This window comes from Hippocampus guttulatus, chromosome 2 (genome assembly GCF_054856545.1).
Source record: "Hippocampus guttulatus isolate MCC_2025c chromosome 2, RoL_Hgut_1.0, whole genome shotgun sequence".
In the NCBI taxonomy this organism is placed as follows: Eukaryota; Metazoa; Chordata; class Actinopteri; order Syngnathiformes; family Syngnathidae; genus Hippocampus; species Hippocampus guttulatus.
The window spans coordinates 29,680,796-29,695,276 of record NC_141262.1 but is presented as its reverse complement, the minus strand read 5'-3'; the positions used below and the strand labels follow the sequence as shown (position 1 = coordinate 29,695,276).

Sequence of the window (14,481 nt, the reverse complement as noted above, 5' to 3'; positions counted from 1 at the left end):
TTTTGATTGTGACATCAATTTCCTGGTCTGAGGCCCAAGATGTTAGGCTGTTAGGTCTGTTAGCCGAAAAAACGAGCATGTATAGTGAGGCGTTTTTAGCCGAAAAAAACGACCATGTATAGTAAGGCGTTTTTTGCCGAAAAAAACGACCATGTGTAGTAAGGCGTTTTTAGCCGAAAAAAACGAACATGTATAGTAAAGCGTTTTTGGCCGAAAAAAACGACCATGTATAGTAAGGCGTTTTTAGTCGAAAAAAACGACCATGTGTAGTAAGGCGTTTTTAGCCGAAAAAAAAGACCATGTATAGTAAGGCATTTTTAGACGAAAACAACGACCATGTATAGTAAGGCGTTTTTAGTCGAAAAAAACGACCATGTATAGTAAGGCGTTTTTTGCCCAAAAAAACGACCATGTATAGTAAGGCGTTTTTAGCCGAAAAAAACGACCATGTGTAGTAAGGCGTTTTTAGCCCAAAAAAATCCATGTATAGTAAGGCGTTTTTAGACGAAAACAACGACCACGTATAGTAAGGCGTTTTTAGACGAAAAAAACGACCATGTATAGTAAGGCGTTTTTAGCCGAAAAAAACGACCATGTATAGTAAGGCGTTTTTAGCCGAAAAAAACGACCATGTACAGTAAGGCGTTTTTAGCCGAAAAAAACGACCATGTACAGTAAGGCGTTTTTAGCCGAAAAAAACGACCATGTATAGTAAGGCGTTTTTAGCCGAAAAAAACGACCATGTATAGTAAGGCGTTTTTAGCCGAAAAAAACGACCATGTATAGTAAGGCGTTTTTAGCCGAAAAAAACGACCATGTACAGTAAGGCGTTTTTAGCCGAAAAAAACGACCATGTACAGTAAGGCGTTTTTAGCCGAAAAAAACGACCATGTATAGTAAGGCGTTTTTAGCCGAAAAAAACGACCATGTATGGTAAGGCGTTTTTAGCCGAAAAAAACGACCATGAATAGTAAGGCATTTTTAGACGAAAAAAGACGACCATGTATAGTAAGGCGTTTTTAGCCGAAAAAAACGACCATGTATAGTAAGGCGATTTTAGCCGAAAACAACGACCATGTATAGTAAGGCGTTTTTAGCCAAAAGAAATCCATGTATAGTAAGGCGTTTTTAGCCGAAAAAAACGACCATGTATAGTAAGGCGTTTTTAGCCGAACAAAACAACCATGTATAGTATGGCGTTTTTAGCCGAAAAAACGACCATGTATAGTAAGGCGTTTTTAGCCGAAAAAAACGACCATGTATAGTACGGCGTTTTTAGTAAAAAAAAAACGACCATGTGTAGTAAGGCGTTTTTAGCGGAAAAAAACGACGATGTATAGTAAGGCGTTTTTAGACGAAAACAACGACCATGTATAGTAAGGCGTTTTTAGCCGAAAAAACGACCATGTATAGTAAGGCGTTTTTAAGTCGAAAAAAACGACCATGGATAGCAAGGCGTTTTTAGACGAAAACAATGACCATAAATAGTAAAGCGTTTTTGGACGAAAACAACGACCATGTATAGTAAGGCGTTTTTAGCCAAAAAAAACGACCATGTATAGTAAGCCGTTTTTAGCCGAAAAAAAGGACCATGTATAGTAAGGCGTTTTTAGCCGAAAAAAACGACCATGTATATGAGGCGTTTTTTGCCGAAAAAATCCACCATGTATAGTAAGGCGTTTTTAGTCGAAAAAAACGACCATGTATATTAAGGCGTTTTTTGCCGAAAAAAACGACCATGTATAGTAGAGCGTTTTTTGCCGAAAAAGACAACCATGTATCGTAAGGCGTTTTTAGTCGAAAAAAACGATTATGTATAGTAAGGCGTTTTTTGCCGAAAAAACGACCATGTATAGTAAGGCGTTTTTAGCCGAAAAAAACGACCATGTATAGTAAGGCGTTTTTAGCCGAAAAAAATGACCATGTATAGTAAGGCTTTTATAGCCGAAAAAACCGACCATGTATAGTAAGGTGTTTTAACCGAAAAAAAACAACCATGTATAGTAAAGCGTTTTTAGCCGAAAAAAATGACCCTGCATAGTAAGGCATTTTAACTAGAAAAAAAACGACCATGTATAGGAAGGCGTTTTTATCTGAAAAAAATGAACATGTGTAGTAAGGCGTTTTTAGATGAAAAAAAATGACCATGTATACGTTTTTAGCCGAAAAAAACGACCATGTATAGTAAGGCGTTTTTAGACGAAAACAACGACCATGTATAGTAAGAAGTTTTTAGCCGAAAAAAACGACCATGTATACTAAGTCGTTTTTAGCCGAAAAAAACGACCATGTATAGTAAGGCGTTTTTAGCCGGAAAAAAACGACCATGTATAGTAAGGTTTTTTTAGACGAAAACAACGACCATGGGTCATAAGGCGTTTTTAGCCGAAAAAAAGGACCATAAATAGTAAGGCGTTTTTAGCCGAAAAAAAGGACCATAAATAGTAATTTTTTTGGGCTAAAAGCGCCTTACTATACGTGGTCCTTTTTTTTCGGCTCAAAACACCTTCCTATAGATGGTCGTTTTTTGTCGGCTAAAAACGCCTTACTATACATGGTCGTTGTTTTCGTCTAAAAACGCCTTACTATACATGGTCGTTTTTTTTCGGCTAAAAACGCCTTACAAAAGATGGTCGTTTTTTTTCGGCTAAAAACGGCTTACTAAGGTCGTTTTTTTCGGCTAAAAACGCCTTTCTATACATGGTTGTTTTTTTCTTCGAAAAACGCCTTATGATACATGGTCGTTTTTTTCGGCTAACAATGCCTTTCTATACATGGTTGTTTTTTTCTTCAAAAAACTTCTTATTATACATGGTCTTTTTTTACGTCTAAAAACGCATTACTATACATGGTCATTTTTTTTTGGGTTAAAACGCCTTACTATCCATGGTCGTTTTTTTCGGCTAAAAACGCCTTACTATACATGGTCGTTTTTTTCGTCTAAAAACGCCTTACTACACATGTTCATTTTTTTCAGATAAAAACGCCTTCCTATACATGGTCGTTTTTTTTCTAGTTAAAATGCCTTACTATGCATGGTCGTTTTTTTCGTCTAAAAACGCCTTCCTACACATGGTCTTTTTTTTCGGCTAAAAACACCTTACTATACATGGTCGTTTTTTTCGTCTAAAAACACTTTACTATACATGGTCGTTTTTTTCGGCTCAAAACACCTTACTATACGTGGTCGGGTTTTTTCGGCTAAAAACGCCTTACTATATATACATGGTCTGTTTTTTTCGGCCAAAAACGCCTTACTATACATGGTCGTTTTTTTTTCGGCTAAAAATGCCTTTCTATACATGGTTGTTTTTTTCGGCCAAAAACGCCTTTCTATACATGGTCTTTTTTTTTTCCGGCTAAAAACGCAGTGCTATACATGGTCGTTGTTTTCGCCTAAAAACACCTTACTATAATTGGTCGTTTTTTTCGGCTCAAAACACCTTACTATACGTGTTCGGGTTTTTTTTCGGCTAAAAACGCCTTACTATACATGGTTGTTTTTTTTTTGGGCTAAAACGACCATGAATAATAAGGCGTTATTATTCATGGTCGTTTTTTCGGCTCAAAACGCCTTCCTATACATGGTCGTTTTTTTCGAGTTAAAATGCCTTACTATACATGGTGGTTTTATTCGGCTAAAAACGCCTTACTATACATGGTCGTTTTTTTCGAGTTAAAATGATTTACTATACATGGTAATTTTTTTCGGCTGAAAACGGCTTACTATACATGCTCATTTTTTTCGGCTAAAAGTGCTTTACTATACGTGGTCGTTTTTTTCGGCTAAAAACACCTTCCTATACTGTACGTGGTCCTTTTTTTTCAGTTAAAAACGCCTTACTATACATGGTCGGGTTTTTTTTGTTAAATCGCCTTTCTATTCATGGTCGTTTTTTTTTCGTCGAAAAATGCCTTACTATACATGGTCTATTTTTTTGGGCTAAAAACGCCTTACTATACATGGTCGTTCTTTTTTTTAAAACGCCTTTCTATACATGGTCATTTTTTTTTCGGCTAAAAACGCCGTGCTATACATGGTCGTTGTTTTCGCCTAAAAACGCCTTACTATACATGGTTGTTTTTTTTCGTTGAAAAACGCCTTACTATACATGGTCGTTTTTTTTTCGGCTAAAAACACCTTAATAAAGATGGTGGGGTTTTTTCGGCTAAAAACGCCTTACTATACATGGTCGTTTTTTTTTCGGCTAAAAATGCCTTTCTATACATGGTTGTTTTTTTTCGGCTAAAAATGCCTTTCTATACATGGTTGTTTTTTTTCGGCCATAAACGCCTTACTTTACATGGTCTTTTTTTGGGGGGCTAAAAATGCCTTACTATTCATGGTCATTTTTTTCAGATAAAAACGCCTTACTATCCATGGTCGTTTCTTTCGGCTAAAAACGCCTTACTATACATGGTCGTTTTTTTCGGCTAAAAACACCTTCCTATACATGGTCGTTTTTTTCGAGTTAAAATGCTTTACTATACATGGTCGTTTTTTTCGGCTGAAAACGGCTCCCTATACACGGTCATCTTTTTCGGCTAAAAGTGCCTTACTATACGTGGTCGTTTTTTTCGGCTAAAAACACCCTCCTATACTGTACGTGGTCCTTTTCTTTCAGTTAAAAACGCCTTACTATCCATGGTCGGGTTTTTTTTGTTAAAACGCCTTTCTATTCATGGTCGTTTCTTTCGGCTAAAAACACCTTCCTATACATGGTCGTTTTTTTCGGCTAAAAACGCCTTACTTTCCATGGCCGTTTTTTTTCGGCTAAAAACGGCTCATCGTTCACTTCAAAGAGCCGGCTCTTTGACACATTACTTGTGAAAATGTAGGTGATTGAACAGTCAGAGGTGCTGCCAAAAAGAACCCTTTCTGCACTGAAATACAATGAAATTACTTTTGATTCCGTTTGCTGCAATACAAACCGGATACTTCATACTTGACCATAAAGTTAATTTAAAACTTAGTACCTCAATTAAAAAACAAAACCTGACGTTGAAAAAAACCCTGTTCTGGCCCAGCGTCGGGCCTGAGTCGGGCCAGATATGGTTTTACAATGTGGCTCAGATCTGGGCCGAACGCGGCCCACATCGTGGATGCCAGACGCGGGCCACTGCGGGACCGTCATTCATTGAGGTACGTGGGCCGAGTGTACTGCCATGTCTGCCCCAGAGCTGGGCCAGACCAATTTTGCTCACTGGGCCTTTACCCCTAATGGTATAAAAATCAACAATCCTTCGTTTTTGTTTTTTTCCCCTCTCATTTAACAAGTCTAATTGTGGCAGCTGACACAGCTGGCTTGTCCTTTTGAGCATTAACATTTGAAACCCTGCCACATTAGGCCTGCAAACGTATCTGTTAGCAGCTAGCAAGTTAAGCTAACTTGAAAGGCATCTTCGACATATAGTAAGACCGGTTTAGGCAGACAAACGATTTATTGAGCGGTGCTACACTATTAAAGTTGCGATCGATGTACTGCGTCACCTAAAAGCAACCTAGCTTTTCCGTTCCGGGACAAAGCAGAAAACATCTTTCACCCATCCCGACGACACTGACGACTTGACAACATCAAAATCCTCCCAAAGTGGAGATGCCCTTTCTAATTCAGTGACAATGTTGTGGTTGCTCACTTAGGGGAACAAACCGTCTTCATCTGAGCAGTCTGATTTTCAAAGTTTATCCAACAAGTCTGCGTTTGCACGTCATGCGTTCCTCGAACTAGCTTCACTTTTTCTACAGGTCGACTCGGAGCAATGGCTGCCAAAGACGTCCTATTCGAGATTGTTTTCATGAAACCAGACAAGGGCGAAAAAAATGGCGAAGAATTTCTCCGAGCCTTTTCCGTTTGCCTGCGGGCCCTCGAACGTGGCGCCGGAAAGCAAGCATTGCGGTGTCAGGGAGAAGCTTGAGATGTGACCGAGTGTGCAGTTGGTGCAACTTGAGTAAAGCAGTCCGTTTTGCCAAAAGGACCCGTTTAGTACTTTAAGATTGAATCCAGTTTTATTGAATTTACAGTTAAAAATGCATTCCATCTCTGCCACGCTGCCATCCAGATCCATTAGCACCTGTGAAGAAATTCAGTCGGTCAGAGCGTTACTGCAGGAGAGCAATTTGAACAATTTCACGATGCCTCAACCTTTTTTCACGTCAGTGTGAAATTTGCCGTGTTTCGACACCCGGACATAGCGCACTGCGGGATTGGAGCCCAAACGCTTGCGGGCCGGAGCGGCGCCGCTCCTCATCGCCGCGGCTGTCGTCGGAGCCGCTCTGGTTGTCGTGACGGGACCACGAAGAGCCGCCGTGCCGGTCCCCGCCGCGGACCCCTTGGTGAAGACCATGCTGCCCGTCCCGGGGTCGTCCGACTCGAATGTGTACGTGGAGAAGAGCCTGTGCAGGCCTTCCAGAGGATACGCGCACTGCACCACCAACCTGAGGATCAAACGGCAAAGCCCTGACACACGCATTCACGGTACAGCATTTGCAAATTTGTTTTGTGGGAACCTTTTTCGGCTCCGGCCAATGCAAGAAAAGTACCGCGAGCCGACATTTGCAAGCGCCGACTCCCAAGTTTTGATCAAAACTGCCATCATCGATGATCCCAAAGCCGTCGAATATCTTCACGTTGCCCGTAACGGCTCATCGATTTGAAAATAAGCTCCGCGAACCGTCTCTCCTTCTTTTCTCCACGTCAAGAGAGAAATACAAACCTTTCATTGGCATCCTCAGAGCCGCTGTAGAAAATCTCATTTTGATAGATCACGTGACCATGGCGGAGCTAAAGGAGCGCGGGAGGAAAAGAATGTCATCATTTGCAAACCGTGACGCAATCGTTGGCTGCGCACCTTGACTTTGGAGCGACAGCCGTTGAGCGGGAAAGAGAAAAGCGCCCTGGTATCGTCGGCTTCCGCGGGGCCGCAGAAAGTGTCCAGTAGGTTGCTCGTAGACGGTGCGGCACCGCTGGGGGTTATCCGAGACAAGTCAGCCACCGCCGTCATCCTCCCATCAGTGGAACACACTTTCAAAAAAATTTAAAAGAACACTGCCGGTGCAACCCTGATCTGAAAAGCGAAACACCTCCACCAGGTTCTGTCCACAAGTACACGGATCAACGAGCTACCGCTAGCCAGTCCTTGCGACAGACAGCAACCAGTTAACTCTACGCACTCATTTGCTAACGCTTGCGTCGCTCTCAAGCGACACGCACCCAGTCACGGACGCGACAGCCGAACGCGAGGACGGCAACCCCGAGCGGACCTCACGCGCGGACATTGGCTTCAAACATGCAAAATGCCGCGCGACTTACCAATGAGTTCCGAGGTCACAAAAGGACAAGTCTTTGTCACGGCTTTTTCAACCGCTCCCGTTTGACGCTCCTTCACGAAGATCTCAAAAGTGCCCAAGAACCTTTCCAGGGTGATTTCCTGAAACAAATGACAGAGCCCCAATTTTTTTTGAATGGAGTTCTCCCCATCGGGAGAGAAGCAGACCCAGGACCACCTCCGACCTTGTAGCGGAAGCCCCGCGAGTGGAGCGGCACATCCAGCTGCAGTTTGTGACTCTCGTTGCTCATCCTGTAGCCGCGCCGCGCCGCCAACTCCGGCGTCAGCGTGTCCGAGCCCACTCCGATGGACCACAGGAAGTCAAACGCCCAGTGGTCCGCGTTGAAGCTGATGCCGGACTCTGAGCAAACCGCATTCAGGACTGGGGGAGCTCAAAGCAGAATTCGTCACTGATATCCGGTCCCAGCGCAAATGGTGCGAGGCGACATCCGCTCCTCGTGCCACCGTTTGACTCACAGGGGCCGGCCAGCGCCATGACGCTCACAGAGTAGTCGTAGAGCTCGTTTTCGGGCAGAACGCTCAGCGTGTAGTTGATGTCCAAACTGTATTGCACGGTTCCGTACGCTCGGTGGTACTAGGGGAGAAGACTCGTGAGTGGGCAGCCTTTCGGAGGACCGCGATTCAAAGAACGCGCTCTACCCGCTGCGTGACGGCGGGGTCGTCAAAGGACACCTTCAGCAAGTAGCCGTGGCCGCGGCCGGGCTGCGCCACGGCGGCGACCGAGCAGGAGTTTGTGTAGAGCGCCTCGCGCCCGTTGAGTCGGAGCAAAACCAAGCGGACGTCCTGGGGCACGTCGCCCAGGTAGACCTGAAAGAGGCGCTCCTCGACGACGCTTCGGTTCTGGGTCAAAAGGGGGCGCGGGAGCAAGGGCGTGGTCAGCATCCGGTGAAGGCGCAGCCTGGTCTCCGCGTCCTCGTCCTCAAACATTTGCTCCAGGTAGATGTGGAAGGTGTAGAACTCGTAAAGGTCGCCGCTCACAAAACTCTGCGGTCGGGAGAATTGAATCAGGACTTGTAACACCTCATTTCTTGCTTCAACTCATTCCGTATCAGCCAATTCTAGACCAAGTCTGAAAAGACGTTTAAAAACGTCTTTGGGAGTGAAGGAGTAAAAGGACTTTAACTCAGACCTTCCTGAGTCCACCCTTTGCATCCAAGGGGATTCTAATCTGGACCGTGTCATTCTCCGTCACCACGTCGCCGTCGTCCTCAAAAAGGCCGCCGTCAAAGCTAACGCCGACGCCGACCCGTGTGCCATTAGGACCGGGATAGGGCGCCTCCGGAGTCTTGAAAACCATGTGGCCGTCGTCCTCGTAAGCGCCTTGGTCTGTTCAAGAGATGACGTGACCAAGGACGGTGGTCGGAGGACTTTCGGGGCAAGCCAGGAGAGCGTACGTACGCATGGAGCAGGTAGCCACCAAGTCCACCATGATGAGCGACCAGCGCCGTCTGGAGACCAGAGTGGCGTGGACCACCTCGATGGGGATGCCGTTCACCTGAGAAGTGGAGAGAGTTCAAGGAATGGAAAGGGCCCAGTACATTTCCGCGGCATGTTCAACTGGGAAACGAGGCCGATTGGAACGTTAGCTTCGGGGGAGAACGCGGACGCCAAAGATTTGCTCAAATTGGGACCGAACAAATGGAACGCGCAAGTCGGAGCACTGCGCAGAAAAAGGCAGCCGTCCACTTTGCACATTTGTGTTCATTGCCCAAAACGTCCCACCATTTCTAGAACTCTGACCATGGCCGTGAACGAATCCGGCTGTCCGTAGGGTGTGCGGAACACCAGCCTCTCGCCGCCGAGGTGGAAGGCGTAGCCTTGCTCTTGGGCATCCCGGAGACTCATGGGCTCCATCTGCTCCTCATCCCTCTGGAACATCACCCGCCAGTCCGAAGCGGAGGAGCCGTGTGCCTGCGGAGACCGCCAGAGGATCCCAGAGACGGGGGCCAACTTACACATTCGAGTAGGGTTGACCGTACGGCTGCGAGCGCTCGTGCGGTCCGATGAGACGAGATCAACTTTTGGGGGTCGTGAGGGCATCAAGCATGCGCGGCGGTCGCCGGGCCAGAAATATCAAGACCGGCGTCTTGCTGACGGTCGGGCCGGCGACGGTGGCGGCGAGCGTCGCGGTCCGGGGCTACGAGAGCGCCACCGCGACCGGCGCGGCTGTCGTTTGCAAAAATGTCCCGTGACACCACGCCGGCCTCCCAGGAAATGGGCCCGAGCAGAATTTCAACCGAAGCCAACAACCGCTGCATTTCCAAAGAATCCCAGGGGGATGGTGCCGGACCGCCCACCTCCCTCCACCTCTCGAACTTCCCAAAAAGGGAAGGGCCCAAATCTCCTCACGTCATTGCGCCAAAGGGGATTCGAGTTTTGCAGCGGCCGTCTGCCGAGGTCAGACGCGTTTCGACATCGAAGCGTCACGGCGGAACTCACGTGTCCGAGAACATCCCGGTCGTCCTCCTCCGTCCCGGCGGCGCACGAGACTCCGCTATCCACGGACACCTGCCGACAAAACCGGCACACGTCCGCACCCGAACGGAAGGCAACCGAAGCCGAAGCGGCTCATCGGACCTCCATGTAGTTGAGCTCGCAGGAGACCTCTCGCGGGGACCACTTCAGCGACGGCGCGCAGGTCTTGTTCAGCTCGTAGACCACGTCGCCGTCGCGCCCCGACAGCAGGTTGAAGCGGAACGCGAACGCCCCATTGTCCTGAGAGACCGGCCGAGCCGTCAGCATTCACCTTTCCTTTGATGGAACGGCCGCGGATACCTGCTCGTCCGTGTGACAGCTGAAGTAGGACGCGCGCAGCTCCGCCCGTCCGCTCGCCGGGGAGACGGTGACGCCGTAGCCGCACTTGGCCGCGTAGCCCTCGGTGATGGCGTACGTGCCCGTCCGGTCTGCCGGGTCAGAAGAGGCACGGAATTTCATTTTGGGTCGATCTCCACCGTGGCTGCAATTACACCCCACTAACCCTCTCATGTCCTTACAAAACCAAACGATTCATTCTGTCATGTTTGCAATAAAAGTCAATGGGGGGGGGGATTCTCTCCTGAATCCAAGCATGACGTGACCGCAATCGCTCATACCAACGGCCTCAAAGCGAGCGTCATCCCCGGCGAACGAGAGGTCCACGGCTATCGCGAATGAACGATCGTGACACTCCATGTCCAGGACTCCTGCGAGGCAAAATGCCAAAAATGGTTGAAACGCTGCTCGGGATTTGCGCAAAGCGGGGGCTCATCCCGTACCATCGGGAACGAGCTCGGCCCACGCGGACACCAGTGACGCCGCCCTGCAAGACAAAACCGCACACACTGAGACAAACAAACAAACAAGCCAAAAAAAGAAAAACAGGGGCAAATTGGATAGTTTGTGGGGGCTTTTTTTTTTTACCACAAATAAAAGAGCCACGCCATGGTTGGGTGCGGCGAGCAGGAAAGCGGCTTTTGATGGAAGCGAGCGGCCAACGGGAGGGCCCTCGTTGCCACGGCCGAGGGTGCCGCTCATTAGCAATCACTCAGCGGCCGTTTGGCTCCCGCAACCTTTTCTGTCCCCTCTCATGAAATTTCCAATCGTCCGAGCGCGATGCGTTGATTTAATTTGAAGATAAAATGTAACTTGTCGCTGTGCTCAAATGGATTCCTAAATGTGGTTTTAAAATAGCAAATGGCTCTTGAGCACCCTCTACAATGTTTTTTTTTTCTTTTTCTCTCCCCTCTGGTCCTTCCTCTTAAACAATTTGCCTTTTCAAAAGGAACAACTCAAGTCCTGCCACTGGTTGGCGACTCCTTCGGGGTGTACTTTCGCCCCATCTCAGCTGGGATGGGTTCCAGCAAGCCCCCCCCTGTGTTCTCTGAGCTGAGTCGAGTGTCATCATTGACGCTCCAGTAAATATTTGTCTGAAAACATTTGGAGGCCATAAATGTGTACACATTTGAGTGTGTGATGAATGGGCTAGCCACGTGGAATTTGCGACCCCCCCCCCCCCCTCGGCCATAGTCTAGCTCGCACTAACCTATGCGAAACCAGGAAGTCAAATGAAACGTCTGTTTTCAAAACTGACCGAGACCGTTATGACCTTCGACCTTTGGCCACTGCGGCGCTTTTCTGCGGCGGCGTTGGCGCGTCGAGTCGGTGAAGATGTCGAATGGACCCTTGACGATGTGCGGTCCCATTTCTGCCGCCGGAGCGCACAAGTCAAGCCGTGGTCAGATTGATCCGCTCGAAAGGGGGGGGTTCCGATCTTGAAGCGGCCCGCTCGTCCGATGTCGGAGGCCTTGACATTTGCATAATGCCCCCCGCCCCCGTTGCGACGTCCGCTGACTAAAGCTGTCGGCGGGGAGTGTTGGTGGTTAACATTTGAGTCACTGTGTGTCATTAACAAAGGGTTAGCGTGCGGGGGCCTCGCCTGGCGGTGTGCTCGCTCGCCCAATGGCTAATCCTGACCGACACAAGCCAGGGTGCGTTTGATACTCATCGCTCCGTTTTAGATTCTCCTGATTAGGGTCACGCTAGGGCTGAATCATTAGATTTTAAATCATCTAAAATGAACGTTTCTTTTTTCTCTCGCCCCCACCCCCCACTCTCTCTCCTAAGCGAGATTGCATTCACTTGGGAAAAAAAAAAAAAACAGAATTTATTTTGGGGCTATCTTTTTGTGTGGCCACCTTTCGTCTTCCCTTTTCTGACCAGCAAGCAAAACGGACCGTCTACCCGAGTGACACATTTGCATCATCTGGCGAAACGCGTCGTGGCAACCCCCCCCCCCCCGCCCACACACACCCTGACCCCCTACCGCGGGCTATTTAACAGGGCGATCGCGGCCGAACGGCCGTCACACGATCCGGCGAAGATGCTTCGGCCGCAGGTGCTCCTCGCGCTTGTGTTGTCCGGCGGGCTGCTGGTGCGCTTGGGCGCCGGCGCCCCCGACGCGGGGCTCCTGCTCGCAGAGGCCCTCGGAGCAGACGCAGCGCCCGCAAAGGTGGGTTGCTCCGTCCTTGCATCTCATCGCGGCTGCGCAATCGTTTTCTGGGTTCTGAATTCAAGTGGATTGTTCAGGCGTTTGTACTTGCCTCGAGTCGTTCTTTTGCCCACCTCTTTGAATCTCCACATTTGAGAACACAAATATGTTCTTTCTCATCCTTACTATGTCACGACTCCTCCAAAAGTCTCCGCAGGCGACTCACACAAGTCTTCGGACTCCTACGGAAGTAGTACTTTTGTAAGTTTAGGTTAAATTATTGATTATTTTCATTTTATATTTGAGCATTATATTCTTTTGTGTTACAGTTACCTCGGTTATATTCCGTTGAATAATTGCAATACAAGATGATGTTGATATTGTCAGATTGGCTGAAGGAAACCAGTGAGTGTTTGTGTTCCGGTAAAAAGATGTGTTCTCGTTCGTTCGTTCGTTCGGAGGTGCAGACGTGGGAAAATAAAAAAGTTGCCTTCAAAGTATTCCCTCTCTCCTTTTTGCCCATTCGTAAAGTAGAGCTATCCACTCAAAACCTACGAACCCCTCAACTTACACTTTTTAAATTTTGTTAATGTCAGGAGTTGAATATACGTCAAATTTTGACAGATCTTTGATGTCAAATTTTTCACATTAGAGGGGATTTTCGCCCATGTGGGTTTCGCTGTAGAGGAGTTCGCTGTCGAAAAAATGGGAACGAAAGGTATCCCAGAAGGTGGGCCGGTTGGGCGGCACGGTGACAGCCCGGATAGCTTAGCACGTCAGCCTCACCGGGCAGAGGTCCGCAGGGGGTGGGTGGGGGCGTTCCGTGCTCCCCCCTTCCTGCGTGGAGTTTGCCTGCTCACCCCTCAACTCGCTTCGGGAAAAGCGGCGTTGAGAACGTTTCGGACAGCGTTTTCCATCTCCTTCCAGATGAGCCCGTCATACTTTGACGACGAGGGGTCAATTTGAGATCTCTCGATTCAAAACTTTCACCGCAGCCTGCTTACTTTGATAAGGAATGAAACGTGAAGCTGATCTTTTTCTATTCTTGATATTCTCTCTCCTTTTTTTTATTTTTAGGCCTCGGCTCGCTGGCTTTTGCTGAGGCTCGTCTACGAAGTGGCGTCAAGCGACGAGGCGCCGCCCGAGCGGGGCGTCGGGCCGGCGTTGAGGCGGCGACATCTGCCCCTCGGCCAAAGAGAGCGCAACGCGGGTTGCCGCAATTTTTTCTGGAAGACCTTCACCTCCTGCTGACACGACCGCGAGATGATTATTCCGCTTCTTAATCCTCATGTCGTTATTCCCAAACCGTTGTGTGTTCAAAGCCGATCCTGTCACATGTATGCTTTGAGTTCACCAAGTCAACGTCGGGGTCGGCTCCCAGAGACTTTTCGCATTTCCGCTCTTTGTGACATTTGCGGTGTGTTGTGAGATTTTTCTCTTGTAAATATATGTGCCTCGGCTCAGTAAAAGTTGGCAAACGCTGCTTGTGTCATCGGGGTGACCCTTTTCATGAAAAGCCACACCTTCGGCGCAGACGTCGCGTTACCCGCAATGCTCGGTTTTCCGAGCGCCATGTTTAAAGGGCACGTACGCGAGAGGAAAAGCACGCTTCAGCCTCATTTTGTGACGGAAAGCCATACCGCATGGCGTCCTTACCCGGTGAAACGTGTCCCTGTTGGCATACCTGAGCATGACGCTGGCACATTGGAACCAGTCGACGTGTAGAAAAAGGCAAGTGGGGCGGAGGGAAAGACGATGGCAGAATGCTGCCAACGACACATCACTACTACACCGGTGTAACTTTGCACATGTGAACGCTCCACTGGGGTAGCCCCGGCGCAGCACCGGAGCAAATGTTGCCATGGTACAAGTTTTGAATTGTTACTTTTTTCCCCCGTACAGTACGTACTTTAATATACAACAGTCAAGTATTGCTCCACTCCGATCCAGTAGGTGGTGATGCACCGCAAACGTTAGCTGCCACCCGCCAATTAAGAAGAACAAGCAAGAAGAACGGCGCTCGCAGCCTCGCGTGGTGGTCTGTCTCCGAGTGGCGCGAGGGGGGAAACGCGCAGTGCCCACCAGCCATTGGAGAAGGTGGTGGGGTCTCACCGAAAAGTGAGGCGCCCAGTGCTCGCTCCGACGGTACGGAGGGGAGTGGGAGTAGC

General features: G+C 48.3%; 2 protein-coding genes across 2 annotated transcripts; one reads left to right on the top strand and one right to left on the bottom strand.

The window, feature by feature from the left end:
- Positions 1–6,138: 6,138 nt before the first annotated feature.
- zpax4 (zona pellucida protein AX 4) lies at positions 6,139–10,614 on the bottom strand. The gene is made up of 14 exons (XM_086106047.1): positions 10,440–10,614; positions 10,123–10,250; positions 9,925–10,062; positions 9,787–9,855; positions 9,088–9,258; positions 8,746–8,842; positions 8,477–8,673; positions 7,987–8,331; positions 7,804–7,921; positions 7,512–7,717; positions 7,311–7,428; positions 6,850–7,022; positions 6,715–6,782; positions 6,139–6,436 (listed from the first exon to the last, which is right to left on the bottom strand). The coding sequence occupies exons 1-14, from the start codon at positions 10,516–10,518 to the stop codon at positions 6,139–6,141; spliced, it is 2,205 nt and encodes a 734-aa protein (XP_085962173.1). The 5' UTR covers positions 10,519–10,614.
- A 1,591-nt stretch (positions 10,615–12,205) lies between these two features.
- sst5 (somatostatin 5) lies at positions 12,206–13,732 on the top strand. The gene is made up of 2 exons (XM_086106046.1): positions 12,206–12,334; positions 13,391–13,732. The coding sequence occupies exons 1-2, from the start codon at positions 12,206–12,208 to the stop codon at positions 13,562–13,564; spliced, it is 303 nt and encodes a 100-aa protein (XP_085962172.1). The 3' UTR covers positions 13,565–13,732.
- Positions 13,733–14,481: the final 749 nt, after the last annotated feature.